This window comes from Myripristis murdjan, chromosome 1 (assembly GCF_902150065.1).
Source record: "Myripristis murdjan chromosome 1, fMyrMur1.1, whole genome shotgun sequence".
Lineage (NCBI taxonomy): Eukaryota > Metazoa > Chordata > Actinopteri > Holocentriformes > Holocentridae > Myripristis > Myripristis murdjan.
Window position 1 is genome coordinate 3608965 of NC_043980.1, and position 26899 is coordinate 3635863.

The window sequence follows — 26899 nt, forward strand, 5'->3', positions numbered from 1 at the left end:
GAGAGAGCTGGACCTGAGTCACAATGATCTGCAGGATTCAGGAGTGAAGCATCTCTCTGCTGGACTGGAGAGTCCACACTGCAGACTGGAGGCTCTCAGGTCAGGATTCCTCAACCTGCTCAACACATGACCAGTTCAGTCCTGATTTCCATGCAGCTTCATGTCACTGAACACATTCCTAAGCTGTGTAGGTTTTTGTGAAAACACAAAGCAGATGATGTGGTGGACTGATTGTGTTTGTGATGGTGTGCAGGCTGTCAGGCTGTCTGCTCACACAGGAAGGCTGTGCTTCTCTGGCCTCAGCTCTGAGCTCCAACCCCTCCCATCTGAGAGAGCTGGACCTGAGCTACAATCATCCAGGAGACTCAGGAGTGAAGCTGCTCTCTGCTGGACTGGAGGATCCAACCTGGAGACTGGAGGCTCTCAGGTATGGAGAGACACAGACAATGTCTTACAGAGGGGTGAGGAGTGTTGTTTCATGGTTAATGGTGGATATGAGTGACGTGGTCTGCTAAATCCTTCATAGGGAAGGTTATTTACTGCCCATGTTTCCATCCTCAAAGAGAATCTGCTGCTCTGACTCTGTTTCTTCCTCCAGGGTGGACCATGGTGGAGAGCAGTGGTTGAAACCAGGCCTGAGGAAGTGTAAGTGTGGATTTAGTTTGATTCATCAACACAAAACCTTCATCTGTTTAGATGGTGCAGCTGCAGTTTCTGCTGTTTGTTCTCAGCTGCTTTTACCTGCTGAACCAAACACAAACAGATCTGATGCTCCACTGCAAACATAATCAGTTTTTCAATTTGTTTTTTTACACATTTCTCCAAGTCAATGTCCAAACTTTCAAAACAGTTAAATTTGCTAGAAATGAGACAAACCTCATGTAATTATGCTATAAATGACAAAATGTATGAAGCATTTTGTGTATGTGGTATACACCAAGTGAATATAACTTGAAAATAATCCTAATAGAGCAATATTAACATCTATAAAGAAATATATGAAGTGTAAATGTAGTTTAGTTTGCATGCAAAAGGCTCTTACAGATGTAAAGTGAATTTCCACAGCAGTTTGTGACGTCCATTCATTTAGATCCTGCTGTGAATGAAGAGGACGGCTGACACAATGTGTCATCATCAAAGTGTTAACAAATCAATAATCAAACTGTTAATAAATCAGCAGATAATAACCACAGCAGGTCTGTTGTGTCTTGTTCTCTCCATCAGATTCCTGTGAACTCAAACTGGACACAAACACAGCAAACAGACACCTCGTCCTGTCTGAGGACAACAGGAAGGTGACAGCAGTGACAGAGGAGCAGCCATATCCTCATCACCCAGAGAGGTTTGAGCAGTGTAAACAGATCCTGTGTAGAGATGGTCTGACTGGTCGCTGCTACTGGGAGGTCGAGAGGGAAGGATGGGTTGATATAGGACTGACTTACAGAGGAATCAGCAGGAAAGGAGACAGTTATGACTCTGGGCTTGGATATAATGAAAACTCCTGGAGTCTGTTCTGCTATGATGGACGTTTCACTGTCAGACACAATAACAGAGGAACATACATCCCTGTCCCCTCCTCCTCTAACAGAGTGGCAGTGTATCTGGACTGGCCTGCTGGCTCTCTGTCCTTCTACAGCGTCTCCTCTGACACACTGATCCACCTCCACACCTTCAGCAGCACCTTCACTGAACCTCTGTACCCGGGCTTTGGGGTTTGGTTAGGGTATTCACCTGGTTCCTCAGTGTCTCTGTGTGAGATCTGAGGAGTGAGAGTCGCCTCCTGTGTGGAGAAACTCTCACACTGCTGATCAAAGACAGCTGCTCACATGACAGTTCACTCCAGACGAACGTTTAAAAGTCATTTTTATAAAGTTATTGAACTATTTACAAACAGAACAAACCTGAGAAACAATCGCAATCAGAAATACTTTATTTATCTCAGAGGGAAATTGGGTCAGTCGCAGTTACTCACATTCTCAAGAGAAGAATTAAATTATAATAAATGCAATAAATAAACTAACACTAACCCTAACCCGTATATAAGGGCACTTTCACATAAAATGACCACGTTTGGTTTCAAATACAGTGAAAAATCAAAACTGACCAACCTGTTTCATTCAGTTAGAATTCACAACTTCAAGATATATGGACTTCATGGTAAAAAATTCGAAGCATTCAGAAACATAGAAATGAAATAGAAATAGAATTTTTTTTTTGCGTCAAATCATATATGCAAAGTTCTGGAGAGGACATTCTGTTGAACATGGCTTTCTTTCATGTTTAGCATCAAACTGAATGATGCAATTCCTGTTATGTGGTCATAAAAAGGCAAGGGAACTTCTGTTCATCATAAATTCAATAACACTAGGGAGCTACTGGAAGGACTAGCAGTGAAATAAAGGCAGCTGAAAGGACACAACAAAAGGATCATTACCACCACAAACAGAGTAAATATCAAAAAATAGTAATCAGGATATAGAACAAAGGTAATAGCAAAGAATAATACAAACATGCACATTGTCCAAAAATATGTCCCCTCCAGAACATTACTGGTTGCTTTCTTATTGTTGATAAGTAGAGCACAAAGCTAATTGTAGCCATTATGTACAATCATATAAATGCTGTTAGAAATGAAAGCAGTTGTTTTTGTCTAAAACGAGTCTTTGTCAATAGTATGAGGATATTAGCTGAAGTGGAAGGCTGCTTAAAAACATATTTTGAGAAGGTGATCATAATTTAACTTATGAGCAGAGAAAACTGTAATTTGAACATGTTAAGGCAAACAGTAATAATACATTTATGAACAAAATTAATCATAATATGCATATCCATGAAGTTCAAACCCATTAAATCTAATGACACACATTTTGTCCTGGAGAGGACATATTGTCCAAACTACGTAAAAGCTCACAAAAATTACAATTCTCATGAATATATTCAGTTCTGAAGTATATCTGATTTTCATTTCTAAATTTTGTGTTAATTTATGTCACTTTCATTTTCCTCATATTAGTGAGTAATAAAATAAGGAATGTGCTGGAGAGGACTGGCTTTGGACGGACATTTACAAGGATACAAGGAAGTTTATTGGTCATTATACAACAGGTTGTATAGTGAAATTAAAACGTGGTTCCCTCTTGATTGATTAATTGATTGTGTAGAAAATAGAATTATTAAGCCTGGAGGAGTTCAGATGGTGCATTCAGTAGTCTCACAGCCTGAGGGAAGAAGCTGCTCTGTAGTCTGGTGGTACGGCAGCGAATACTTCTGTATCTTTTGCCTGACGGCAGCAGGGTGAACAGGCTGTGGCTGGGGTGGGTGTTGTCTTTTAGGATCCTTTTGGCTCTGCGCAGGCACCTCACCTCCCCGATATCACTGATGCTTGGTAGATGGGTGCCAATGATATTTTGGGCAGTTTTAACCACTCGTTGCAGAGTCTTCCTGTCCTGGGCCGTGCACATCCCATGCCAGTTTGTGATGTTTCCAGTCAGGATGCTTTCAATCGCTCCTTTGTAGAAGCTGACAAGAACTTGGCGTGGGAATTTTGCTTTCTTAAGTTTCCTTAAGAAATACAGCCGTTTCTGGGCTTTTTTAACCAGGGCAGAGATATGTGAAGTCCATGTTAGGTTCTCTGTTATGTTGATTCCCAGGAACTTGAAACTGCTCACTTGTTCCACCTCAGCTCCATTGATGTAGACAGGGTTGTGTGTCTTTGCCTCTTTTTTTCGAAAATCAACTATCAGCTCTTATATGTGTACCATATTTGACATCAACTTGGTACATGTGAACAAAGTGACTCCGTAACCTCTTCCACGTCATTAATAATCATAATCCTTTGTAAAACATATAATTAATGTCAAAATGTGAGATAGTGGTTGTATTATCTTTTTGATAGGCATTATTCTGGAGAGGACATTATGAAATTCCTTTGGATGGACAAATTGTTGCTTCACAAATTTTGTTGTAAAATCTTTATTGGATGGTGGATTTTCTTCAAATAAACTCTGTTTTACTCATGAGTTATGTACTATCTCAGATCATCATTGGAAAATACCTTTAGTAATTCATATATGTAGGAATGTATTGTGATAATATTGACTGAAAAAAACATGTCCAAAAACAGGATTTCCACAACATTTTTGCTCCGATTGATATGAAATTTGTTCTGCAGCTTGAGAACAAATTCTCAAGCTGCAGGTAATATAAGTAAAATTGACACGGTGTTGAAGATTTTCACAAATAACAGGACATAAACGATGATGAACAGAGTTATATCATTTCAACCCCACCTTGAAATGATAATGCTAATCACCTTTTCAGGCTATTATCAATTTACCTCAGAAATAAAGACGACAGTTTTCTAACCCTACTCTAACTCTAACCCTAATGAAATCAATGTCCTTGGCAACTCATAAAGAATAAACAAATGAATAACGATTAATAGGCTAATTAATAACTGATAACATTAACGCATTAATAACAAGAACAAAGTTATAGCTGCACATCTCCGTGGAAACTCTGACAGGTACTGTCCGTGGTGCTGAATCTGCCTCAGCAGGTACTGTCCGTGGTGCTGAATCTGCCTCAGCAGGTACTGTCCGGGTGCTGAATCTGCCTCAGCAGGTACTGTCCGTGGTGCTGACTCTGCCTCAGCAGGTACTGTCTGTGGTGCTGAGTCTGCCTCAGCAGGTACTGTCCGTGGTGCTGAATCTGCCTCAGCAGGTACTGTCCGTGGTGCTGAATGTACCTCAGCAGCTACTGTCCGTGGTGCTGAATCTGCCTCAGCAGGTACTGTCCGTGGTGCCTCTGAGGCATTTCATTCTCTTTATTATAGAAATTAAAGCTCCATAAAATCCACGGAGGATCTTGTTCAGCTCTTCTTTCCTTACAGCTGAGAAATCAGCTGTTTGCCCGGTGTTTGTCAGGTAGTCTTGTAGACATTTGACGGCCCAAGACGTTGACTGGGCCGTACCGGCTTCATTTCCTGACCTCTCCAGCTGATCCAGCTCTTCACTCGTCACTCTCGCGTATCTCGGCTTTATCTGTTCTGTCTTGTCTTCCTCCTTCAGCCATTTATCCAAACTTAGGTCGCCAAATAAATCAAAATTTACAACCAAACTGTCCATTATGCGGGCGAACAAAGTTGACAGTGGCTTTTGATGCGGGTTTCAGTGAAAAGTTTCGTGTTGCTGTGGAAACCACACAGACTCTGGCAATAAGATCTTTAGTTCTTTGGTTTTCCACAGTGCTTTCATAATTATTTACCCATAAATAGGTAATCTAATGGGCGCAAAACGATGAAAAATGCTTAATAACAAATTTACTATGTGGCTGCGCCATATTTTGTCATTCTGATGTTTAGCAATGTGTATATTTGGCATTGAAATTTAGCCACATTGTCTCCTGTGCTGTCTACATGCACTCTGTTTTATTGAAAATGTTTATTTTGTTGTTTTATTGATGTAGGACTACAGCTCATGCAGAGGATGATCCAGACAAACTGCAAACACATATTCTGTGTGTTGCAGGTGTGTTACTGTATGTTAATGTGAGCTCAGTGTTGATTGCTCCTGTGTCCAGCAGGTGGCGACAGTTTACACTTGTTAGGATTATGTTTGTGTTTAGCTATGCATTAGGATAATATGGACAGAAAGATATGTTTTTCCTTATTAAATGCTGCCTCTGTCTTTCTAACATGTAGAATTCATGTTAGTTTTGGTGATTTTGTGAACACTATACTATCACTGCCTTCCTGGATTGCTGTATGTTTATTTTAAGGACAAAAGTGTATGTGTTTTTATTTTATTTTATATTTGTTATTCTGGAAACTTAACCCAGAGCAGATGTTTTTCTCTCTGCTGAGGGGGTACAGCTCATTCAACAGATGATCCAGACAAACTCCAGACACATATTTTATGTGTTGCAGACATGAAATAAATGGAGAAAAGCAGTCCATGTTGCTTTTAACTGTTTTTGAGCACTGGAGAATTAATAAAAATGGTCAGAAGTCCCTCCAAAATCCCACATTAGGACACCAAGACCATGAGGAACACCACAGAAAAATTCATTTTTGATTTGGTGAGAAAAACTTTTGACTTTTGCAGCTTTCTATAAGACTTGCTGTATTCCTGTGACTGGATGTTGGGCGTTGGGTTGTGGAAATGTGTCAGAAACTGGCCCTTATTGTCAGTCTACCTGGAGAAGCAGAGCTCCTCTGAACGGCCTCGCTCTCTAGTTTGTGTCTGTAAAGTTTGATGAGGCTGTGATTCTCCTAGAGGTCACTAGAGGTCATTTTCTCCAGCGACGTCCAGTTTGACAAAAGTCTCTGCCTGCAGTGAAATGGCTGCTATGGGGGCCAACATCATCACACAGGAATCAAATGTGGCTCATTGAATCCACAAGAGTCTGCAGGACATAATTAATGCAAACCAAACTCCTCATCAGTGTAAATGTTGTTGTGTAAATGTGTTCATGTCTTTAAGGTGGAAACTGCATGACTTCATGATTTGAGACACAAACCATCTGAGAGCAGAGAGAAGCAGCACTTTTGGAAATTCAAGTCAAAATAATAAAAAAAAAAAAATTAAAATAAAAACAACACAACGACCGAGTTCTTTGTTCACATTTTTTTATTTTCATTTTTTTACCTCTAAAGAGGGAGATCCTCTTTAACATGAACAGAACAATCCATCGCCTTTTTTAAAAAGTGTTTCCCAGACTGATAACAAAACAATAAATACTGGTGAAGCGCGTGGAGAGACTCGTACGGACACTCTGACGGTGTGAAGACGCCGCTGCCCGCTCGTGTTCGCTGCCCGGCCCTGACAGCAGCGTTCTGCACACACACACACACACACACACACACACACACACACACACACAGAGGCATGCACACACACATGCACACACTTTCCTACAAAACCTGGTCCGGTTAGCTCGGCTGCTAAACAAGACGACACACGGTCGGCGGCGGCGGCGTCACATCGTTTTGGAGATTGGACGGGCTCTTTTTTTTTTTTTTTACTTTTATTTATTATTATTTTCATTCTGTTGGCTTTACGTTCAGTATTTTCCAAAACTCGTAAAAGGGTAAATCTAAGTTTTAAAAAAAGACACTAATTTGATGGATGAAATTAAAAAAAAAAAAAAAAAGAATCCCTTGGATCAGACACCTCGGAGGAAGTGACGGAGGGCGAGGAGGAGGAGGAGGAGGAGGAGGCCGGTCACGATGGAGGAGGTCCACATGAGGAGGAGGAGGCAGGAAGGGGGCGGGGCCTCTCGGTCCTCTGATTATTCTATATCGTCCTCGCTCAGGCTCTGTGCGCTCACGATACGCTGCAGACAGGAAGAGACACGTCACATCAGAGAAAACGCAGGGAGGCACCGATCGATCAGTTTGATCGTTGATCAGCTGTTTGCTCAGCTGGTGTGTGATGACTTTATTTTTTACAAGCTCTTTAATGTGAGGGCGTGTTAGTGCTGCTGTAGGGAGGAAAAAAGTAATTACAGCCGGGGGAGCGGGGGGTAATATTCTGAAGGAAAAACTCAGAATTTCTGAGATTAAAGTTGTAAATTTATGAGGAAATGATGGCGAGCAGCTGCGTCTGCAGCGTGAGGTCGATCTGACCCTGCAAAGTGAAGCCATGAGGCTCTCTGATGAAAAAAAAAGTGAACAGAAAAACAAATTTACCATTTTATTTTTTATTTATTTATTTATTTTAATTAATTAATTTTTCTAATTCATTTATTTATATTTTTCTGTTATTTTTTCTCTGTTTCGTATAGCTGTGATATATATTCATATGTTTTTTGTGTGTTTTTAATTGTTGGAAATGTTCAATAAAAACATAAAACAAAAAAAAAACAAAAAAAAGAAAAACTATGTTCTAAGTTTTTTCTTGCCAAATTTGTGATTTTATAATTTTTTCTCAGAGATGTGCGCTTTTTCTTGTAAATTTACCACTCTAATCTCAGAGAACAGCCAAGTTTGTTTCTCAGAAATTCATGACTTTTATCTCAGTTTTTCCCCCAGTTACCCTCCCGCTCCATATTGTCTTTTCTCCCTACAGTGGCCCTAACATGCCGTCACACCAAGTCTAAAATAAAAAAGATGACATCTGTCACATGACCTGATGTGAAGTTGGTTTTTGTTTTGTTGGTGTTGTGGTCAGGCAGCTGACTGATGCACAAACACGATCATCATGCTGCACTTCAGTTTTCTAAGAGTTACTTTACGCATCAAATGTGTAAATTTTCATCTCAGTTACAACGGCCAAAAAAATGAAACCGGTGCCTCCCTGGAACAAAACCGAAAAACTGACAGGAAAACAAAACGTAATCTGTCAGAAAAACACAAGAACCAAGCAGGAAGACGGTACAGACACAATGAACATCCTGATCAATTATTTCAGTCAAAAATACTGTGACGTGATTTTGTCCCTCTCGCCCAGCCCTAGCTGCAACTTTTTTTTTTTTTTTTTTTTTTTTTAAAACACAGACCTCAGAAGTCAAACATAACATTGACTGCAAACCTAAAGCCCAAATCCAACTGTGTCGTCTCCCAGTGAGACTGAAGCTGCAGTTTAACATGCTGATGTTTTTATCTGAGAGTCCTTTTCTCTGATCTGCTCTCTTCAGCAGGAGAATCACTGCAGCTCCGCTCGCTTCCTTCTCTCAGCAACAAACAAACGATCAAATATCAGGAGTGACTTTTTGAAGGAATTTTGAAAATCCCATTCATTTCTCCCAGAGACAATCCCTTTTTTTTATCTGGAAAGTCTCAAAAAACAAATCAGAGACGAGTGACAACGTGACTCCTGAGGCATTCTGGGAGGCTGGGCAGTGTGTGTGTGTGTGTATGTGTGTGTGTGTGTGTGTGTACCTGGCTGATGCTGGGCAGTTTGGTCAGCAGCATCTGGAAGACGGGTGGCGGCAGCGTCTGCTGCAGCACCTGCAGCAGCTGCTGAGGCTGACCGCACACGGCGATGGCGTTGGTCAGGTGATCCACGCCGTTCTCATAGTCGCCTGAAAACACACACACACACACACACAACAGGGTTTACAGGACATCCGAACTGGAGTTGGGACCAATTTCACACTAAAGTAATAAACCAAAAAGTTGTCAATAACAGAATTTTCAAACATAAAAACTCAAACTATATAAATATACATATATATACACAGGTTAGCAGCCTTATGCAGCTGTTATTGATGATCAGTGACTCGCTTGTCATTCAGCCAATAAAAATTTCAACCTTTCTGATTCTTGTCTTACTTTTCAGTCTCTTTGACATTTAAAACACTTTAATAAAAATCGACAGTAGGGATCATGATTGGGTCATGATTCTTGATCAGTAACAAAACTGTAGAGAGTATATAATCAGAATATTATCCAACATTTCCCTGTAGATACTTAATTATCTGAAAAGCCCATCCTTGATTAACAGATTAATCAGTGAAAACAATCATTAATCTTCGCCGTGTTTGGTAGTTTCAGCAGGATGTGGCGTCACCTGCTCCACATCTGAGGACAGGAACTGATACTTTATTGATGCTAATACCAATATTGATTCTGCTTATTGTCCCATTCTTTATCGATTCCTGATCAATTTTCTGTGAGACAATAAAAGCAGAACTCTGTGTGTTTCCAGTGTAAATACTGCTGGTCTTTCCAGCCTCACTGGAAATTACGTGACAGTCTTTACAACGAGCACTGCTGTCCTTTTTTTTTTCTTTTGGAGAGAAGAAGCAGCGAAGACGCGTGAAGTCGACATCGATTTCCAAGCACAGCGCTCAGAGGAACAGGAACCGATCAACTCGTGTGATTCTGATGGATTAGATAATCTGGAGGCGGTGTGTGCAGATCTCCGGCTCTGCTCAGACTGAACCAGATTATGTGCTGCGTTCTGTGCGGCCGCCGGGGCTGCTGGGAGTCTCACCCTGAGCCAGCAGCTCCTCTCCCAGCTGGATCTCCTCCAGGAAGAACTTCTGCACGGCCTCGGCGTCCTTCAGGTCCGGAAGCTGCACAACGACACCAGATCATCACATCACATTTCGTTTCGTTGTGTTTCTCAATCCATCTTAGCACAACTCCAACAAGAAACCTGCTCTGGTCTTTGCATTGCTGCACCTCCATCTCACTTATCCATCCCTGACAGTTCATCTTGGCCAATTTTATTTAATTGCATAATTGACTGTCTCTCTTTTAGTGTCATTGTCTGCCGGTCTCTGTTTCCCACATGGATATGTTGTATTTTTATTCTAATTTTATGTCTCCTGTGTCCCTGTTTTTTATGTATTATGACCCCTGTGTCCCTTTTTGTATATTTTAATGGTTCTTTAACATCATGCCGGAGGACTGCGGTTGTAAACTAGCCTCTGGCTAACACTGGCGCATTTACAGCAATGTTAATTAATGTGCACTGTCCTCTCTAAATAAATAAATAAAATAAAATAAATAAAAAACATCACATCACATCACATCACAGCAGAGAAACATCAACAAACTGAGATGGGACTTTAGTGAAAAATTAAAATGATTAAGTGATGATTTGAGGATATTTTGGAAAAAAAGCCCAAAAAACACTGAAAATGTAACAACACTGACTCATGTTAATCAATTATTCATCAATAACTATTATTTCATGTCAAAAATATTGCACTCTATACTCTAATGAAATAATAGTCATCTTTTATTGTAATAATGTGATGTGTCATTACATTGGAGCAGATTTTATGACTCATTAAAGGAACATTTCACTACATTTCAGGTCCTGTGGGCCATAAACACAGCAGTCGGCTCATACTGGAATATTAAATATGTAAGAAAACTGTTTTTCATTTTTATTTTTTCATAAAGGCATGTTGATTTGATTGACAGGTGGTGTGTGAGGAGCAGAAACACCACAGGAAGTGGCAGACTGACCTTGGACAGGCCGGCTCTCTCTTTGGCTGCCTTCTGCTTTCTCCGCCCTGAAACACACACACACACACACACACACACACACCACTGTTAATGGAAACTGATTCAAAGCCCTGGAAATCTCTCGCTGAGGCAGTGAATCCACACTAGAGCTGAAATATGTGAGGGAAAAAAAATTTAAAATATGATTCACAATTTCAGTAGGAATGATCATCATAATTTAAATTTTCACTGAAAAGCCAATTAAAGGGTTTTTGCTGGGTTCCATAGCAAACAAAAATGTTTTCTGGGATCAGGAGAAACATGACTTGTATGAAAAAAAAAAACCCAGCAGCTTCAGCGGTTTGGATCCTGCACTCAGACATACGGCAATTTCAACAATGTTTTGATTTTGATAATATTTTTGATTGTTCAGCCCTCGGCCAGAGATCAATTAAAGACCAAAGACTGGAAACAGAAGAAATTAGGGATGCTAACCGGTGGCTGTTTGATCGGTTGTTGACCGTTTGAACTTTAACCGAATCATCTTGACGGTTAATTTTAAGGCCGAACGTGTCGTCGCCGACACAAATGCGCATGTCATCTTGTAAATACTGTAACTTCCATAAAGTTTGCTCTATCAAAAAAATTCCAACTGTTCCTGAAAGCTAAGAAGTTGCTCTTGCGCCCACATACAGTTTAATACGGTAAACATGGCGACGGGACACTCTGCCAGGCTTGGATTACGCCATTACGCACAGAGCTCAGCTCGGTAGAGACAGACCGGAGAAGCAAGCCAAGCTCATAGTGATCACGTAGAGTTTTGAACAAAGTTTGTCATGCAAGTCTGCAAGAGTCATAAAACCACCAAGCAGACTCATCGAGGGATCTGGAGACAATATTTTTCACGAGGAGAGAGAGATTTCTTCTACACCACGGTAAGCAACATGCCTAAATTATATAATGTTTGTAGGATATCATGTAGGCTATGTACAATATTTGACTTTGGGATGAATGGTGTTCCATATTATCTTCTGTCTGAATTGGTTTTGGGCCTGCTGAGGGGACACCCGTGGTACAGAAGGGACACGGTCGCGTTCTTGACTGTCTGTAAACTTTACAGACGGTCAAATAATATTTTCGGTTAACCGAAATAAACCGATTAATAGGCCCGGTGGTCGACCAAGAAAATTTTCCATTTTCACCATCCCACCATCGGACTGACTGTGGATTTTTTCCCTCCTCTTTCTTGGCCTGGATAGCTGTCATTCCCATGTCAACTACACTGCAATTTACAGGAATCCTCCAGAGTTTTGGAAGTGAAGCTGTCTGAGTTACACAGTGGATCATGTGGATTTGAATGACTCAGTGTGGGGAAGTCGAAAAAAGGGGGATTTTACCCAAAATGTTGAGGTATTCCTTTACAGTATGAAAAACGCTATATTCAAAATAATTCAGCTGAGCCAATGCAGCAGAGGCGTCAGGATATCTGAAACATGTGGATGTAAACGGCTTTCAAAACAATAAAGTTTTGTGTGTGTCAGGATAAAAGATGATATCTGGAGCTGCCCTGTCCTGAGAGGCACCGACAGGCTGATCAGCTGACCTGCACACATCCCTGCTCTGATTTCCAGTGCTGCATTGGTGCAAGAGCTTTTTCTCTACAGGTTTATTTTCTGGACTGAAAATCCTCAGGAGGAAAACGTCACAGTGGATTTTCAATCTGTTCCGGAGCCGGTCGGCCTCTCTGCCCGGCTGCCAGACGCCTTTAACAGGTCCACTTTTACTGTGAAACTCCGGTTCAGCGGTGTGGGCTGCAGGAGGAGAGGCAGAGCGCGGCCTGGCCTGCAGCCTCAGCAGAAAGAAGACACCACTCACTGTTTTGGTTTGAGCTGAGAGCCGCTCACATGTCAGCATGTAAACAAACTGAGCACAGGAAGCCAACAGGACTCGACCAACACCGACTCCAAAACACACCGAACTGCAGCAGAGGGCGACAGCCATCACCGACACCCCGCTTTAATGTGGATCTTAAAGTGCATTAGGGTGAATTTTTCCTTTAACTGACACCACAAATCATAAAAAGTCCCTAGTTTTGCTTTTGGAGGAGGGCTGGGGGTCAAAGCGAGTTCCCCCGGTTCCTGTGTGTTTGTTTACAGAACAGAGGACTGTATGCAAATGAGGGGGAGGAGTCTGTCAATCAGCAGAACAGCATTCATGACCTCTGTGCTGGTGAGACGCTGCGTTTGGTTTTGGAGACGAGACGCTCAGAGACTGAAATCGGCCAATCGAGAGCGATGTTTTAATCATTTGTATTTGCAGTCTCTCGCTCCTGGGTCATTCCATGTCAGATCATCAGAATTTTCATACGTTTGTCACCATGACCTCGGGAATTTCTAAGAAAATCTCACATCTGATGAAGCTATATGTGAAACAAACAAATTCCTAACTCAGTTGACGAGTTGTGTTTCGGCACACCTTCAATGTGCTGTAACTTTATTAATTTTACCCAGACCTCCTGTTTACCACGTTATGGCATTATTATTATTTTCAACTTTAGCAGGGCAGTAACTGGAATGGGTTCTTAATTCAGACATGCTCTCTAGTTATTTTAGTTTTAGGAGTGGAGATAAATACATTTAAACATGCCAGCTCAAACCTTGTGACATATCTTGGTTCTGAGAGAGTCCCAATAAGGCACAGCCTGAAAAAAATTCAAAGTTTGGTCCTCAGTAGCTCCAAAAGTTTATATTTTAGACAGAAAGCAACAGCAAAATCTGATTTAGCACCTTTCATTTAGTAAATATGCAAAGTTTCACTACTCTAGGATCAAAATTTATAAAGTTACAGCACATTGAAGGTGTGCCAAAATGCAAATCTGTATACGATGTATGTCAAAAAAAAAAAAAAAAAAAAGTCAACATTTGTAAGACAGCACCCCACTTTGAAAATTCACCAAGAATCTATTTTTCGTCCAAAGTGGGTGAAATTTGGAAAATGCTCATAAAACATGGTTTTCTAACTATGGGATCAAAGTCATTGAAATCTGAGTCGCCACAGTGACACCCATTTGATGATCTGACATGGAATGACCCTCCTGTTGTTTAAAAAAAAAAAAAAAAAAAAAAAAAAAGACACCTGAACGCAGCTTGTATCACACATTAAACCAATCGGGGATCTTTCAGCGCTGAAACTCCAACCTGACAGGATGAAGGAACTCAGAAACAGGAACCGGCAATTCCATATTTTTCGGATGTGGAATAAGTCAAACAGTTTCTGGGGTTAAAGCAAAAATTGCTGCAGAGCTAGAAACAGTTCCAGGGGTTGAGTTAATATTCAAAATACTGCACAAAAAGATGACTGGCTGCTCTTTATGACCGAACAAACATCAAGAATTTGTCGGGTAATCTTGGAAATGGAAAAACAGACTTAACAGCTTAAGAAGGAGATCCAGTCACTCCAAATAAAATACAGGAAATGTGACAATGAGGAAGGAGATGTTCAAAAGCCTCTGTTGCAGTGGCTAAAACATATTTAAAAACTTAAAGTCGACATGTTTTGACCACTGAAGGTCTTCCTCTGGCCTTCAGAGACTCTCACTGTGTGTACTTGTGATGGTTTGTCTTTTTCTTTGCTTCACAAAGTCATTTATACTTTTCCGATTCTTTCAGTTCAGAGGTTGGAGTTGAAAATGCAACTGGAGTCGGTTCTGATCCCAGTTCTTTTGAGAACGGATTCTCAGAGTAAACGTGATGGAACTGAGTGTAAACCAGAGAGAAGACATGATCCCCGGGGGCAGAGAGAGAGAGAGAGAGAGAGAGAGAGAGAGAGACAGGTTCCTCCAGTGGGAACAACAGGTTCCTGGTTCGTGCAGCTGAGGAGTGAAACACTGCACACGGTGTAGAGAACGTCTTACCCCACTCTGAACGCCATCTTGGTGTTCTCGGTCATGTTTACTGAGTTAAAGGAGACAAACTTTCAAACTGCCAAAAAAATCAACTGTTGTTTTTGCACCTCTTGCACAATGCACGTAACGACCACTTTTTACAACAACGATTAATGCACAAAGCAGGATTAATGCACATATTTCTAAATAATGCACACGCTTTTTTAAAATATGTACAAATTCTCAAAGCACGTTTTTCTATTTAATCTTCTATAACAAATATAACTGAGCCGATTTCCCTTCGGGGATCAATAAAGTATTTTTGATTCTGAAACTGTGTATGGTCAAAACCATTGTGACACAGATTAGTATTTGATGATATCTCTGCTCCACTTCACCCCCCCAAAAAATCAGCAACATCTGACGACAGCCTCCTTTGCCTTCTCTAACGTCTAGTTTGTCCTGAGTGAGGAGCGTCGCCTCACCTGTCAGCATCTGCTCTGCAGGTAAAACCCACGAGGCCCCCTGCAGAGACCATGAGGGGAAAAGCAAAACTGCAAACTGCTTTACCGCCTGAGGTGTTTCCAAAGGCCGAGCCCTGCTGAGAGGTCTGCCAGCACAGGCCTCAGTCAGCACAGCAAACCACCTCAGTTCTCACACGGCTGACCTCAGACCTGCATTAATCCCTGTTTGGCAGGACGCTGCTGCTCACTGCTTACATAACAGCTTCATTTGTGGACCCGAGCTTTATGAAGTGAATGAGCCTGCACAGCTCCGGTCCGGGGGGGTGGCCTTCATTCACATGAGGAGTCCTGGATGCAATTAGAAAATGTGAATAACAGTAAAAGCTGATGCAGCAAAGACTCTCAATCTCATTAACCTCACCTGCCGTGTTATCCAACTTACTATCCAAACTCCAAGCGAGGTCAACAAGTCAACACGGGTCAGGACGGCAGAGATCCAGCAGCTGCTGTTCTCGTGATGCAGAGAGGCTCACACCAACGTTCATTCAAATTTCTGACACTTTGATGAAACCTTGCTTATTCTCAAATGCCCATACATGGTAGAAACCGAGTAAAGAACATTTAAATATCATTAGGAAGGGTTCTACAGTTCGGCTTGTAGCACTTGTTTGAATACCTTCCACTTTCATAATAATCTCCACTTTTGGAAACCTTGGTTCACTCTCCTCCTCCATGCAGAAAGTGAGGTTTAATCTGAATAAATTCCTTGTAGGTGTGTGTCGTTTACAGGCCAAATTCATCAAAGAATATTACCAATTTGTTTAAGGTGTAATAATCTGTTCTAACACTGCAACTTCCTAAGCCAGCAAAAAAGCCAAACTGGACTGACAGGTTTTTAAATGGAGTTTGATTTAGCAAAAAGCCATGTAACATTTCTGTACACAACTGCTGCTTATGTGAAAACATGCAGTGTGGCTAGCAGACAGGTTGAACCCAACCAGGCAAGACTCACAAAATGATTACACCGAGACCAAGACGAAAGCCGAGGCCGGTGCACCTGCTGCACTCTTTCAGGAAAAAGAACCCCACACCAAACTCCATTCAGATTTCTGTCGGTTTTATGTGACCTTGTTTGTGCGACCCGAATTAAGAGGGATTAACAATCTTTACAATTCAGGAAGCACTTACTTGAATAATCCCCACCTTTAAAATAATCTGTACTTTTACTGACAGCCTTCTTCACTGTGGAGGAGGCAATTATTGTGGAAAATCGGGTTTGATCTTTGTATAGTCCTGCTTGGTGGTTCACTTGTATGCCGAATCTAGCAGAAGACACCACTGATTTTTTTTAAGGTCTAAATCTATGTCCTGTCGCTGCTATTTCCTAAAATAGCACAAAAACTTATACTAAATTCACAGATTTTAAATGAAGTTCGTAGTGCCGAAACGCCCTGTATCATTTCAGTAGATAAGCCTGCTTATGTGACGGCACACAGTGCGCATAAAGTCAGGATTATTGTGAGTGTTAGCCCTGCTTAGTGGATCACTTGTACGCCGAATGCAGCAGAAGACACCAACAACTTGTTTAAGGTCTGAAATTTGTTCAGTCGAGGCAGCAACACAGAGCCGATAGGAAAAGAGCGTTAAAATGACAGATTTGTAAACGGAGCCTGGTGCGGCCAGCGCGCATGGAGCGTCCCCGAGCCTGACGGCTGCTGCCCGGCTAACAGCGCGGCGAGCTGACGGGCTAAAGACACAACAAACCAGCCGGGGACGCAGACTGAGACAAGCCAAACCGAGGACACGGAGACACCGGGTGGACAGCAGAGCCCGGCCGAGGAGGAGGAGGAGGAGGACCGGGGAGATGAAGATGAAGAGCGACGTGAGGTCAACACTCACGTTCTCGCAGCCTGTTCTTGAAGTTGGGGTCACTCCGCCTTTTCCTGTCGAAATAAATGCAGTAGCCGACGAACAGGGCGCCGCAGACCCCGGCGGCTATCGTGCTCGATCTTCCGCCCATCATAACTCCGGGAGCGGCGGTGCGTCTGCGGCTGAATTAGCGATAATTAAACCGGGTTTAATTAGTAGGACAGGGTTTAGTAAGGGGGGATGTCGGCGCAGCGCTGTCAGGGCAGGAAGGACCCGGAAGGACCCCGTCGCTCCACGGGCTTAGCTGTCCGCCCGTTCGCTTGAGTGGAAATAATATTTTCATGAGTGGAAATGTGCGAAATAAAAGGTTTCACGGACACAGAGGCTGGAGAGTGAGTCGCTAGGATGGAGTGCATACATCTGATTTTTTTTTTTAACTATACAGTACAACACCGCTTCGATTTTAACGATGAATTGCACTTCTGCGCAAAGCGGCGCGCAAAGGCCCGCTGCGTACATCATTCATTGAGTGACGGCAGATGATGCACCAGGTAGGGAAGGTGTGCGCACCTCCAAGACCTGCTCATACCGACTGTCCAACCCTGCGTTCCAATACCCATACTACCATACTATTTAGTAGGGAAAAAAAGAATTAGTATGTCCCAATACATACTAAACTACATACTTTGTAAGGGCAGCTGCCTGCAGTACATACTAAAAGTAAAAAGTATAAGTATGCGATTTGGAACGCAGGGAATGACCCAGCATCTGAAGAAATCAACAACACACACACACACACACACACACACACACACACACACACACACACACACACACACTCATTTTGCTTGGAGAAATAAACAAAACCGTCTAAAAAAATGAAGTAGTGTTGCTCTGAACGAAACTTTTAAAGCGAAATGGATTAAGGAATGTCTTAAAGCTCCAAATTCTAAGTGGTTTTTCATTCCAATCAGTACTTTCAGAAAACTGGGTGGTATCCATTATCTACCTGTAATTTTAACATGAATTGCCTATAATATTATCTTAATTTTATCAACAGACCCTCCTCACTTGGAAATTATGTTTCCTACGTAACGTTTCCCCTCACAAAACCAGCAGATGGAATAATGGAGACATTACAGTTGGGAAAAAAAAATCTGTATTTTAGCAAAACTGGGTGGATAAATGTAATGATGTAACAGTGAAGAATCAGTCCCAGCTGAACCCTTAATGCTGTCAGATGGTACCGACATTATCAATACTAATAATACAATAATAAACATAAAGGTAATGTATTCTATGAAAGTTGTTCTGATGTTTCTGTATAATCAAATGTGATGATCTGAATGTTAGAACAGCCCAACCACACCGTTTTTTGTTTATTTATTTACTTATTTATTTACTCATTTACTTATTCATTTATTAATGTAAATCTTTTCAATATATAAAAAAAAAAAAAAAAAAAAAAAAAAAACACTGTACAATGTTATGTGTGATATTCTGAGTGTTGTAAATGACCGTCCCTGGTTTTTGGTTATTTATTTACCCATTCATTCATTCATTCATTTACTTATTTGCTTTTTTATGTAAAGCTGTTTAATATGCAATACATAACATGCAGGTATAATGAATTTATAAAACTGGGACTGAGACTGTAATATTTTATTTTTTTATCAGAGTAGAATGAAAAAACAGCTTCAGATTATTTTTCCAGACCTGAAAATTAATAGAAAATATAAAAATATAATTTTTCTAACAGCACGGTTGTGGCTGAATATTACACCCACAGATTCAGGTTTAAAAGAAAAAAAGGTCTTCCTGAATTCTGTATTATGACAAACAATCTGCAGAGGGTGTGTGTTTGTTTTTGTGTTTTTGCATCATTTATTTAATTTTTTTTTTTTTTTTCCTTTTCCACATTATGATCAGGGGCTTTGACTGTTTTGGTTAAAGTGAATGAAAAGATAAACAGTGGAAAACCAGAGCCACTAGAGGGCAGCAGCACTGCATTAAAAAAGCTCTCTGTGTGTGTGTGTGTGTGTGTGTGTGTGTGTGTGTGTGTGTGTGTGTGTGTGTATGTGTGTGTGCGTCAAAGCCCTTGTCCATCCTCGTCCTTACACCACAAGTCCCTCGTGGGCACCAGCTGTGTTGCCGTGGTTACCTGGCCAGCCTGTAACCACGGTAACGGAGCCGGAGATTGCGGCGTGACGCAGCAGGAGTGAAGTAACTGCTGAGTCAGCACACAGAAAGTGCTGAGGTCACAGTTTCTCAGCAGCACAGAAGTGTAATTACTGCTGTTTTTTCTTTTTTTTTTTTTTTTAAAGAAAATAAATAAACTTCAGTGGAAGTGAAAAGTGTCTCGTTTTAAACTGGTTTCCTGCTGAGACCAGGACGCGTTCCCACTGCCGGGCTTGATCTGGTTTGGATCCGGATTCGTTGCCAGTTTGGAGTTTGGAGATGAAACATCACGAGGACGGGACTCCTTCTCAACCTTTACTGACATTAAAACAGATTTGACAGCATAAAATAAAGCATGAACCCACATTTCTTGACACAAGTATATTATTTTGTTATTTTCACTGCTGTCAGTTGTTTTATTTTTAATCTCTAGTTTTTAATGATTATTTTTTCTGTATTTTGTTGATTTTTTTCCTTCTCCCATAATAATATAAAGTCCCTCTCAGGCTAAAAACGCAGCTCTTTAGGGAACACCTCCTCATCTAATGGATTGGGTAATCCCCCATATAACTAAAAAAAAAAAAAAATCTCCCTCTGTATTTTCTTCCTCTGTCCTCTGCACCAGAAGCTTCATGGAGCTTGATGTCGTTGTTCTCCTGCATTGATCTTTTCTTGTTGGTGTATAAAGTCTCATATGTGCGTCACAGCCAAATGTGAATTGTCATTGTAAATGTAATAAAGCACACTGCACTCCATTTGTCTCTTGTGGTTTGTTGTTGTTGATTTATATTTCACTGTTAACTTTGTGTTTAATGTCCTTAGTGCAGCATGGGTAAATGTGCTCGATAAATAAACTTTACATTTTAATGTAGGAAAACTATAGCTAATATTTGATCGTTTTACATTCCGAAACCTGTTTGGTCCAATCTTGGATTTAAACTGTAGAGAAATAAAACACCGAGCATATACATAAAGGATGCAAGTGACTGGATAACAAGCGACTTTTCATTTTGAGGGTGAACTAACTTTCTTATTTCAAGAAGTGCTGGAAAAAAAACCCAACTAATAGCATACTTACACGTAAAAAAAAATATGAAAGCACAGAAGAATGAAAGTGAGATATAAGACCTTAAGGATGCTCAAAAGCCTGGGAGAACATGTGAGTCTTCAGGTCTGTCTTTAAAAGGAGATCGAAAATGACACCTATATTTCTGGCAAATGGATGTAAATTAGGTGCCAGGAGCCCCAAGTGCTCAGCGAAACCCCCTGGTGGAGCTGAGGGGTCCAAATAAAACCATGTTGGTCTCACTGTCTTTTAGCTGGAGACGGTTTTTATCCATCCGAAGTTTCACATCCTGGAGACGAAGGACGAGGGACGTAACTGATTCTGTGTTGTTGTGACTCTAACAGGAAGTACAGCTGAGTGTCACCTGCATGGCCGTGGTTTGAGATGCTGTGTTTTTGGATTATGGAGCCTCGTGGGAGCGTGCAGAAGGCAAATAAGGTGGGACCCAAGAGGGAGCCCTGTGGTACTCCACAGCATGAGGGGTCTGGCTCCAGACAGATTTGGGCTCAGAGTTTAGTTCTTCTTTAAGGTAAGAGGGGGATTTACACTTGAACGCACCAACTGAAATAAACCTCGAGGCTTTAATGTGTTTTTGATATTTTTTTATATTTTATCCTTACCCTTTTATTTTTCTGTGTCTGTGGCATCTCAGGCAAGATTATTCAGCAAATTATTCAGTGAGGACCATCAACTGATCAATCTGTATGTTTAATTACTAGCATTTTAATTTGACAAAAGGTGCATAATGCAGCTTTAATGAAGGTTTTAGATCAATTATGTAACTTCTGCAGGAGCTCTCTGTCTGCCTGCATGGATTCATAGCAGCAGTTTTACAGTTTTGTTTTGGAAACAGACGCTTTTATAAGTTGATCAGGAGCACCCTTCTGTGTGTGTGTGAGTGTGTGTGTGTGTGTGTGTGTGTGTGTGTGTGCTAGTCACTGCAGACCAACAGAAGTTTAATTATTTTGAGATTCTTTGTGTGTTTTGGCGAGAGAGAGAGAGAGAGAGAGAGAGAGAGAGAGAGAGAGAGAGGGAGTTGTGTGTTTGGGTTTGAATGGAGGACGAGGCTGAAAAGGGAAACGAGGGAGGCGAGCGAGGCAGAACAGAGGGAGTGTTTGTGTTTTGCATGGCGCTCTGCCTCAGCAGCCCATTGGAGCTCCCACCAGCCCTCTGACACACACACACACACACACACACTCTGCAGTGTGGGGTCAACGAGGGAAAGTGAGCGATCTTAAAGCTGCATGTTGCTGCACGGCAGGCACGTTACGCTGCCTTCAAGCACCGTTGGGAAAAAGCAGCGTCATGAGTCGACTGCAGAAGATCAGCATCACAGGCGACTGGGCCGTTTGCAGCAAGAATTTCTCATTTTCTTTCATGAAGTCCCTCCTCAGTGACTCAGGGCTCTGTGTCAGGACGGACGCTGCTGCACATGCTCATATCTGCTGGTTGGTTCATCTTTACTGTCTGATGTTGGAAGCAGCGCCTGCAGGTGGATAATAAGCACAGGTTCAAAAAACAGCCAATCAGAAGGCTCCAAATGAAGCGTTCAGGAGCTGTGACCACAGATGTGATTTCCATCACGTTGTTTTTAACCAGACAGACGCCTCTTTACCTCGCGGCACGTCTAAAAACAGCTGGTTATGGTTAGAAAAAGGTTATTGTTCAGGTTTTGGAAAGGTCAGCAGCTGCTTTACGTGGAGTCCCTCAACGCGACACCACAGTGCTGTCATTTAGTGGACCACTAGAGGGCGCTAGTGGTCTGCAGGTCCTGGTCAGCTGCTGCACAAACGAGCTGGGTTGTGTTTTTGTCTGGACACACAAAGACTGATAAAACAGCCTCGTCGTCTGATGTGTTTAAGAAACCTGGGGAAAAAAATCAATCAGCAACTCAACAGGGAACGAGCCAAAAAGAAAGTAAAGAGTTACGAAAAATTTGCAAGAAAAAAAAATACAGAAATGACATGAAAAAAAATAAAGACCAGACCAATATCAGCCAAAAAAAAAAAAAAAAAAAAAAAATACAATTACAAAACATATATACAATACATACTATTTATAATAATTATACATCTAATTTTCTGGCATTTTCCTTTTTTTGATAATTCTCTAATAATTCTTTTTTTCTTTTCTTTTCTTTTCTTTTCTTTTCCAGGTGTTTATCTTGGAACCTGTCACTAGTTCCTTGCACTGTTTGTTGTGTTTCTGCTCAGACTTTAAAGGGTTAAATGCTCGTGAACGACTTCTGAAGGTTTTCTTGCCGGCAGACGAGCAGCAGCTTTTAAATTTGGAAGCAACAAAATGAATTTTCTGGATGAAGGTCATAATTTTTGACTTCATAACCGCCTGCCTCCGTGTCTGCTGACGCATGCTGCCTTCAGGAGCTCCACAAAACCTCCAAAATCTGAGCTTCTAGCTGTAAAGACGACATCAGTTCTTTCATGGACATCTTGAAGGAATAATAATAATAATGTGTTTAACATCACTGCATCTTTCTTTTCTTTTTCTTCTCTTTTCATTTTCCCTTGAAAGACGCTGACGGATACAAGATCATAGATCAGATTCAAACTGAAAGGAAAAGAGAAAAACAAAACAACATGTCTTTTTTTTTTTCACCACAGGAAAAACTTTTTATGTGTCAAAGTTACTAATAAAACCTTTCAAGAAAACACAGAGAGAAGAAAAAGAAAGAAAGAAAGAAAGAAAGAAAGAAAGAATGGAGGGATGACCTGTTCGAGCAATTGAAAAAGAGAGAGAGAGACCTCTGTCCTTGTCTGTCCTCCTCCATCCTCCGTCCTCTTCCCTCCTCTCTCCTCCATCTTCCTCCTCCATCCTCTCTCCTCCTCCTCTCTCCTCTGTCCTCATCTGTCTTCCTTCATCCTCCTCTCTCCTCCGTCTTCCTCTCTCCTCTCTCCTCCTCTGTCCTCCTCTCTCCTCCATCTTCTTCCTCTCTCCTCCTCTCTCCTCTGTCTTCCTCCTCTCTCCTCTCTCCTCTGTCTTCCTCCTCTCTCCTCTCTCCTCTGTCTTCCTCTGTCCTCCTCTCTCCTCCTCTCTCCTCTGTCTTCCTCTCTTCTCCTCCTCTCTCCTGTCTTCCTCTGTCCTCCTCTCTCCTCCTCCTCTGTCCTCTGTCTTCCTCTCTCCTCTGTCTTCCTCTCTCCTCTCTCCTCTGTCTTCCTCTCTCCTCCATCTTCTTCCTCTCTCCTCCTCTCTCCTCCATCTTCCTCCTCTCTCCTCTCTCCTCCTCTCTCCTCTGTCTTCCTCTGTCCTCCTCTCTCCTCCTCTCTCCTCTGTCCTCCTCTCTCCTCCTCCTCTCTCCACTGTCCTCCTCTCTCCTCCTCTCTCCTCTGTCCTCCTCTCTCCTCCTCCTCCTCTCTCCTTCTCTCTCCTCCTCCTCCTCTCTCCTTCTCTCTCCTCCTCCTCCTCTCTCCTCCTCTCTCCTCTGTCCTCCTCTCTCCTCCTCCTCCTCTCTCCTCCTCTCTCCTCCTCCTCCTCTCTCCTTCTCTCTCCTCCTCCTCCTCTCTCCTCCTCTCCTCTGTCCTGCAGATGCTCGTTGCCACAGGAGATCCTGTGCAGCAGAGGAAGAAGAGCTCTGAGTGAGGAGAGCGGCACTGACCAGGGAGATCCAGCAGGGGTAGCTGCTGCTCCAGCACAGCGTCCACACACACACACACACACACACACACACACACACACTCTGAGAGAATACACTGGCTCAGTCAGAGCCCAACACACACTCACAGGGAAACACACTGAGAGCAGAGCAGCATGACAAACTGAGATAAGTTGATATCTGGGAGACGTGACAGTGTTGGAGCTTTACACACACACACACACACACACACACACACACACTGACAGTGTTTGTAAGGCTTGTAAGGATAAATGAATAATACACAACAGTGGAGTTTATTTCCATCCTGCAGCAGCTCGTCTGCCTGTTGTTTTCCTACCAGAGTGCCCCGCTGCATCATGGGAAACAGCATCACTACTGCGTGTCCCATGTTGCCAAGCAACCGATTTTTATCTGGAAACTGTCGTCGGTGTTTGAACTGAAAAACCAGACGATATCATGTTCGACACGGCAGCTTCTCCGAATCAAACCAGTTCCAGGAAAAATGTTTCTGTTAACGCAAAACAAGAGGAGGACGAAATGTCACGCTGCCACGTTACGTCACAAATAACACAACATAAAATGAAGAAAGTAAAACAAGACCAAATAAAACAAAATGTAAGTAAAGTAAAGTAATGAAGTAAAATGAGATGAAGTAAAACAAGATGTAGTAAAACAAGATGTAATAAAATGCAACATAGTAAAACGAGATGTAGTAAAAGGAGATTTAGTAAAACGAGATGTAATAAAAGGAGATGTTATAAAACGAGATTTAGTAAAACAAGATTTAGTAAAACAAGATTTAGTAAAACGAGATTTAGTAAAACGAGATTTAGTAAAACAAGATGTAGTAAAACGAGATTTAGTAAAACAAGATTTAGTAAAACGAGATGTAGTAAAACGAGATGTAGTAAAACGAGATGTAGTAAAACGAGATTTAGTAAAACGAGATGTAGTAAAACGAGATGTAGTAAAACGAGATGTAGTAAAACGAGATGTAGTAAAACGAGATTTAGTAAAACGAGATTTAGTAAAACAAGATGTAGTAAAACGAGATGTAGTAAAATGAGATTTAGTAAAACGAGATTTAGTAAAACAAGATGTAGTAAAACGAGATGTAGTAAAACAAGAATTGGTAAAACAGGATGTAGTGAAAAGAAGATTTAGTAAAACGAGATGTAGTAAAACAAGAATTGGTAAAACAGGATGTAGTAAAAAGAAGATTCAGTAAAACGAGATGTAGTAAAACGAGATGTAGTAAAAAGAAGATTCAGTAAAACAAGATTTAGTAAAACAAGATGTTATAAAACGAGATGTTGTAAAAGGAGATTTAGTAAAACGAGATGTAGTAAAACAAGATGTAGTTAAAAGAAGATTTAGTAAAACGAGATTCAGTAAAACAAGATGTAGCAAAACAAGATGTGGTAAAACAGGATGTAGTGAAAAGAAGATTTAGTAAAACGAGATTTAGTAAAACAAGATGTAGTAAAATTAGATTTAGTAAATTGCGACGTGGTAAAACATGACGAAATAAAATGTGACGAAGTAAAATGTGATGAAATAAAATGTTACAAAGTAAGGTGAGACCTAGTAAAATGTGACGTAATAAAATGTGATGTACCGAAGTAAAAGGAGTAAAAAACACGAGGTTGGCGCTCGGTGGGCTGGACAGTCAGCAGAGTCCCGTGTGAAGCCAAAGCCGTGTTCGTTTTTTAGCTAGCTTATACAGCGTTAGCTCGCGTTTTGTAACGTTAACCATGACTCATGGCACTGACCAGGGAGATCCAGCAGGGGTAGCTGCTGCTCCAGCACAGCGTCCACACACACACACACACACACACACACACACACTCTGAGAGAATACACTGGCTCAGTCAGAGCCCAACACACACTCACAGGGAAACACACTGAGAGCAGAGCAGCATGACAAACTGAGATAAGTTGATATCTGGGAGACGTGACAGTGTTGGAGCTTTACACACACACACACACACACACACACACACACACTGACAGTGTTTGTAAGGCTTGTAAGGATAAATGAATAATACACAACAGTGGAGTTTATTTCCATCCTGCAGCAGCTCGTCTGCCTGTTGTTTTCCTACCAGAGTGCCCCGCTGCATCATGGGAAACAGCATCACTACTGCGTGTCCCATGTTGCCAAGCAACCGATTTTTATCTGGAAACTGTCGTCGGTGTTTGAACTGAAAAACCAGACGATATCATGTTCGACACGGCAGCTTCTCCGAATCAAACCAGTTCCAGGAAAAATGTTTCTGTTAACGCAAAACAAGAGGAGGACGAAATGTCACGCTGCCACGTTACGTCACAAATAACACAACATAAAATGAAGAAAGTAAAACAAGACCAAATAAAACAAAATGTAAGTAAAGTAAAGTAATGAAGTAAAATGAGATGAAGTAAAACAAGATGTAGTAAAACAAGATGTAATAAAATGCAACATAGTAAAACGAGATGTAGTAAAAGGAGATTTAGTAAAACGAGATGTAATAAAAGGAGATGTTATAAAACGAGATTTAGTAAAACAAGATTTAGTAAAACAAGATTTAGTAAAACGAGATTTAGTAAAACGAGATTTAGTAAAACAAGATGTAGTAAAACGAGATTTAGTAAAACAAGATTTAGTAAAACGAGATGTAGTAAAACGAGATGTAGTAAAACGAGATGTAGTAAAACGAGATTTAGTAAAACAAGATTTAGTAAAACGAGATTTAGTAAAACGAGATTTAGTAAAACAAGATGTAGTAAAACGAGATTTAGTAAAACAAGATTTAGTAAAACGAGATGTAGTAAAACGAGATGTAGTAAAACGAGATTTAGTAAAACGAGATTTAGTAAAACGAGATGTAGTAAAACGAGATGTAGTAAAACGAGATGTAGTAAAACGAGATGTAGTAAAACG

At 41.2% G+C, this 26899-nt stretch overlaps 1 protein-coding gene across 2 annotated transcripts in view; it reads right to left on the reverse strand.

Moving 5' to 3' along the window:
* tomm20b (translocase of outer mitochondrial membrane 20b) overlaps positions 1-17420 on the reverse strand; it is a 47893-nt gene extending 30473 nt beyond the window's left edge. The window contains exons 1-5 of one of the 2 annotated variants that reach the window (XM_030052222.1): positions 17150-17414; positions 10925-10971; positions 9939-10020; positions 8882-9024; positions 6615-7335 (exon numbers count right to left, since the gene is read on the reverse strand). In XM_030052222.1, coding sequence (XP_029908082.1) covers positions 7291-7335; positions 8882-9024; positions 9939-10020; positions 10925-10971; positions 17150-17273 — 441 coding nt within the window. In that variant the 5' untranslated portion in view covers positions 17274-17414 and the 3' untranslated portion in view covers positions 6615-7290. Of the gene's footprint in view, positions 1-6614; positions 7336-8881; positions 9025-9938; positions 10021-10924; positions 10972-17149 lie in introns of those variants that run through there. The other variant, XM_030052297.1, reaches the window with a different exon arrangement.
* Positions 17421-26899: the final 9479 nt, after the last annotated feature.